Below are 6,000 nucleotides of genomic sequence, written 5' to 3'. Positions count from 1 at the left end.
CCCCGCACAGCTGTTTGCGGGAAGAATATTAATCCACTATTTGCTAAAGATGAAGTCTCTCCTTCGCCCGTCGTTTCAAAATAAATATGATATAAATGTTTAAAATAATTTTCAATGCATTTAGCATGTGTTTTTAAAACTGTAGTGTACTATAAAATACTAGGTAACCCGTGCGATAATTTCGCACTTTCACGAAAATTTCTGGGAATAAGTATGTTAAGGAAAAGGTTTATTTCGGTTGTAAATATAGAAAAACGTGTATGATAAAGCACTTTCTTTGTACTTTCTTTAAAATTTTTAAAAAAATTTCCTTGTAAGTTCTCACTCCTACACATAACAATTACATACCAGCCACCCATATACCTAAAATCACTATGTGCATTTCTTACTATTTTCATCTTTTTTTGTCAATTCACGTTGATAATAATTCTTGAATACTTTCCACATGATTTATTTTGTTCGTGATACATGATATCTTTTAAATTCTTTACGCACGATGTCTCTTTTAGAGAACGTTAAAAGTTCTTCACACTTCTTAGATACTATTTTTAACAATTTTTCTTGTTTATATTACGTTCCTTTGGTTTAGTTGCAGGTTTAACGGGCTTTGATTTTTTTTGGAAATTTAGAATTAAAAAACTGTGTGGAGTCGATATATCTCGTGCGAGTAATCGACATGGAAAAATCGAAACTTTTGAGTCAAATTAATGGGTAAATAGTGAAATTTGAGTTTGAGGTTGCAGTTTTTGTCAGAAGCCGGTGATTCAACGTTTAAAATGACAATTCATTCATCACTACATGTGCAGTATTTAAGAAGTATACACGGTATAACAGAAAAAGACCTTACTGTAATAATATATATGATGATGAAGCAAATAAACTGAAAAATTTAGTCTGAAACTCGTAAAATATGACAGCGAATATTCAACTCATTCATCAATGATAAAAGACAGGGTCATCTTTCAAAACCTTTATTGGTGCAACGGCAGCATCTCTCTCCATATATATATTTGTATATTTATTCATTTCAGTATAATATAATAATATCATTTCATCCATAGGCATATATACACACTCTTTCTACAACAGTTATTACTCTTGTATGAATAACAATCGATAGTATTGTTTGTCTTAATGGCTTTTTTCAACCTTAATTCCTCTTCCTTTTTTTGCACAAAGGCAGCGGCATGGAACAAAGCAAACAACCAAATTGTGTCGACAAACAATTTTTTTGCGACATACCCATACACACTGAACGGCGAAAACTCAGGAGGAAAATCTCCATCACACAATCCTCGAAGAGTCATTTTACACTGTTTTTTATTCGGCCACATTTCAACTAAGAGCCACAAAACGTTCCCAATTGTTTTCTCCGCACTTTTTCTAAACACCCGTATTGTCTATCTCACAAAACTAAAAACTAGTACATTCACAAATGAACTGTCGTCATCCATTACTGTTCTTAACTCGCTCCCAAATATTCACATCCAACTCACTTGTGTTATGCGTCGAGCGACCAGTTCTTGGAAGAAGCATGTTCAATTGCCCATAACAATTTTTGGTGGACTGTAAAAGTAAATTCCTTCACCTTTATGTAAACCTTCACCGTCTGCATCGAGGATTTAGGCCATGTTTGGATAAAGAGAGATTAGTGACGGTATAAAGGAAGGAGGTATTTCATCCTGAGGTCTGGGAATTATCTGCTCAAGATCTCTGAGAAATAATAATTAGTTGTAGGGTGTAAATTGTTTTTCCCCCGGTTTGTTTTTGCGGTGAAGGTTTCACTAACAAGGGAAAAGTTTGTTTTACACAACATGTGAAGGATTGCATCGGAGAAAATTGTCACTTAGGCAACTTCAAATCTTTTGATGGGTGATGAATTGGCATAGATCTGGGACGTACTTTTTGGGCTCCCCTGACTCTTGACACATTCAATACTGCAAACATACACAAGCACACAGCAATATGCACTCAACATGTCCCTACGATCCTTGCGCATCGTTTAAATGGGCTCGGGGAAGAGGTAGTATAGGGTTTTCTTCTTTTTTTACTGGGAAATTCATGGGTATTATGTGGGACCGACAGCGAAGTAGAGGAATAAGGTTTATACGAGGGTGGAAAGATGTGGATTAGGGAGATATCTATTCCTGCCATTAGTATAAAATAGAGGCCCATTGAAAAAACAATTAAACAAACAAAACACTCGCGCACACGGATTGGTTTGAACAAGCTCCCATTATTTTTTTTCATTATACGTAACACGGAAATCGGACGCATAGTATACATATTTTAATATGGCGAACGATCAGTAACAACAAAAACGGTTTTTTTCTCTTCAAATATTCATTCCTTTATATTATATTACATGTTCCATGAAAGCGGGCTGCGTCTCTCGCTTGCTGTCGCAAGAGGGCAGCTTAATTGCATATTTACTTCGCCGCGTGGCGAGCGCGTCTAGTAAACAAAAGAAGAACTCGTGCGGCCATCTTGGAAAATGGTTCCGCCCCGCTTTCTCACGTACATCAAATCGGCGACTCTTTCTTTGAAAGTGACCACGTCCATCCCGGATAAAAATACACATTCATGCACAGACGCCTCAATACAGCAGCAATGCGTCTCATTTTATTACCAATGCGTATTGGCAGACCTAAACACACAAAGGTCGAACCATCTTTATCTTCTTACCTCCAGACGAGGGTGACTTTTTTTTAACATGGCGACTGATGTGGTGAATTATTCTGGGCAAAAAGTACTGGGAGTTGGGATATGGATAAAATTGATCAGTTTGTCTTGCACAGATTACTATATTTAATCTCAGAAGAGTCGACACAAGGTCAACAAAGTGCTCAGCCCGCAAGATCCAGCATTTTTCTTACTTGAGGCAGTTTGATCGAATTTAAACAGAAGCCCGTGAGAGGGGAATGATTTCGAGAGAAAACAGGGATATTGACATAATTTACACATTTTATTCATATGGATTTCTTTCAAGTTGCTGTTTTTTTAAACGCAATGGTAGTACGTACTGCTTAATGATTTCAGGGCATGGGACCCGAATATTACGGCACTTCATTCTCTACTTCAGAAATCATCAAAACCCTTTTTTGGCACATTAAAAACTCAAGAACAAGGGAGAAAAACAACACTCATGTTTTTTTCGCGACGGCGACGCGATCCACGAAACAAAGCCACCTGGCGGGTGAAAATGGAGAGTCAGTCCTAACACACCCTGGAGAGGAGTCAAATTGGACCCCGAACCGACTATGGTCGAATGCAGCAGGCAACGTCTGCGGTCGAATGCGGCACTGAGGTTGAATGGAGCCGCTTCAGTCCCAATGAGTGCGCTCCGCGCGGTCACTGCAGCGAAGATAGGACGGCTCGTAGGGCGAGGGGGATTGAGACCAGGGGGAGGAGGAGAACGTGGTTGTTGGAGGCCGTGTAGGGGGCGGAGGAACCGCCTCCTCCGTCCCCGCCCCCGTCTCCGCCTCCGCCTTCGTCCCCGCCGCCCCCCTTGCCACCGGCCGAGCCGCCGCCGTCCTCACGCAGCGATCCCTGGTAAAGCCGGTTGCCGTCACCCGGCTCGCCTGAGTCGTCGCCGTCTCCGCCCGCCGAGTCCATGTGTGAGTCTCCCCGGTCCATGGTGCCCCTGGCGCTGTAAGGTAGCTCCATCTCTGCAGGTCGAGAGAAACAACGAATTGATGACGTGTTGACTTTCCGCGAAGCTACGAGCCTAGCATGCGATATCGGGTGCAAAAGAAGCTCGGATGCGTACTATGCGTTGAAGATTTCTTAATGCTTATATAATGAAGAACAAGAGTTATTTGGGTAATTAAAAGCAGTTTTGTGGATTCCCTTCGACCATATGCTGAACACAATTCTTCACTTTCCTCGATGCAATGGTTTTGACATGCATCATGGGGTGCAAATGACAATGAGAAGGCTTAACATGCATTGAAAGTTGCGGGTTACTGCTTAGTGAATTGAGAAGCAAGAGTAATTGATAGAGGTTAAAGAAGTTCCATGGAATCCTTATTTGGCCGTATGCTCAACACCATGCTATACTTTCGTCAATGCAACGGTTTAGGCAAGCAACACCAGATGCAAAAGAGAGCTCGGTGGCGTACCATGGCTGGCTTTCTCATGCTTATTGAATAAGAAAGCAAGAGTACTTGTACAGTTAAAAGAAGTTTGATGAATTATCTTAGACCATATGCATAGCGAAATTCTTCACTTTACACGATGCAACGGTTTTGGCATGCAACACAAGATGCAAAAGACGTTACGAAGCACTAGCATGCATTGCTGGTTGCGAATGCGTGCTTATTGAGTGAAGAAGCAAGTGTCATCGATGTAAGTAAAAGAAGTTCAGTGAATTCTCTTTGACCATATGATCAAAAACTTACTTTATTTCCCTCGATGCAACGGTTCTGGCATGCAACACTGGGTGCAAAATTAAGCTCGAGTATCATGCGTTTGCGGATTAAGAGATTGCGGATGTGTGCTTACTAAATTAATAAGCATAAATGATTGATGCAGGTATACTTGAATTCTCTTTAATCTCAAGTTGTACACCTTGCATCACTTTCCACGACACAAAGGCTCAGGTATGCTAAGATGGATGCAAACCAAAGCTTCTTCCTACAATCATTTTTGGTAGCGTATTCCTGCCCGCTGATGAAGGAAGTTGAGGTATTTGACGAATGTAAATGCAGGCTTGTTGGTTTTCTTTCATCTTATATTTTACTTTATTTATAACTGTCGACGACGCAAAGGTTTTGGCTGGCAATTTTCTATGCATGAGTACTATGAAGGTACAAAATAATATTTGGAAGCAGATTCATGCTCAATAAATGAAGAAGCAGATGTAATTGATACAGCTGAGCGCACTGTCTTGTGTTCTCTTTCACCTAATATTTAACAAAATGTTACATTTTCCACGATGAAACTCAAGTGAGTATAAGTTAGTTTCTGGATTGTATTGATCTTTTCCTTTACGCCATTTTTCACACTCCACGACGTGCAACATTGGATACAAAATATAATGTGGAGGCCAAACATACAAAGTTAGGTGCAATTTTGTGTTTACTGAAAGAAAAGGCAGAAGTAGATTATGAAGGTAAAAATTTTTTCTTGGTTTATCTTTGACCTTATGCTATATGATTTTTTACGATAAATTTGGAAAAAAAATACAATTAAATGATACTTATTGACGAATAAAATCACTGTTTTAATGTTTATATCAACATGAGGAAGAGCGCTGGAAATGGGATCTAATTTTATTGACTCACCCATTATTTTATCTTATGCGATAAAAAACGTTTTTGTTCATTATGGTAAATGAAAATTCACTCGATACAAAGATTTTTTTAAGTCCCACCTAGGCTTCATTGAGAACGATATGGCCTTGCCATGACGTGGCGTTGGATGGTGGGTTAATATTAATTTGGGATTCTCCAGACCAAGAAGATGAGACTAAATTGAGGCTAAGAAGGAAATGGCGTGCTTAAGTCTCCCAAACCCTCCGTGAATGTGCGGGTTAACTCGGTAACCCCAAATGATGCTAATGTTGTATAATTTTATTTTTTGGGTCTCTTTGATATTTTTTGTATTTGAGCTGAACAACTTTGTCGTTATATAGGTGACGAATGATTATTTTTTTTACATTTGAATTGTTTTTGAAAACTTCAATTTTTATTGGTGAAGTAACTGAGTTGGCGGTTAGAAAAAGATGTTGAAGAAAAAAACTAATTTTTATATGAGTGCAGGGAAGGGGTTGGTGCAGGGAATAAGTTGAATGGAACAAATTATACAATACTCTAAATCCAATAACGCCAATATTCTACATTATGGTACCTTTTGTACTTTTTTCATAGCATGTTGGTCATGTACTGTTACAATGGTAAAAAATGAAAAATTACTGCCGTTTCGTAGAAAATCAATGTAAAAACCTAAATGTTTCCTGAAATGTACTTATAAATTATAAAAAACAAAATATTATATAAA

The 6,000-nt window shown here is 38.8% G+C and overlaps 1 protein-coding gene across 1 annotated transcript in view; it reads right to left on the bottom strand.

Moving 5' to 3' along the window:
* Nucleotides 1-955: 955 nt before the first annotated feature.
* The window catches only part of LOC124168911 (lachesin-like), a 1,190,944-nt gene continuing 1,185,899 nt past the window's right edge, over nucleotides 956-6,000 (bottom strand). The window contains exon 16 of the mRNA XM_046547298.1: nucleotides 956-3,668. Coding sequence (XP_046403254.1) covers nucleotides 3,352-3,668 — 317 coding nt within the window. The 3' untranslated portion in view covers nucleotides 956-3,351. The remainder of the gene's footprint in view (nucleotides 3,669-6,000) is intronic.

This window comes from Ischnura elegans, chromosome 12, assembly GCF_921293095.1.
Source record: "Ischnura elegans chromosome 12, ioIscEleg1.1, whole genome shotgun sequence".
Taxonomy (NCBI): Eukaryota; Metazoa; Arthropoda; class Insecta; order Odonata; family Coenagrionidae; genus Ischnura; species Ischnura elegans.
The sequence above is the reverse complement of the archived record's forward strand: the minus strand, read 5'-3'. Positions and strand labels throughout refer to the sequence as shown.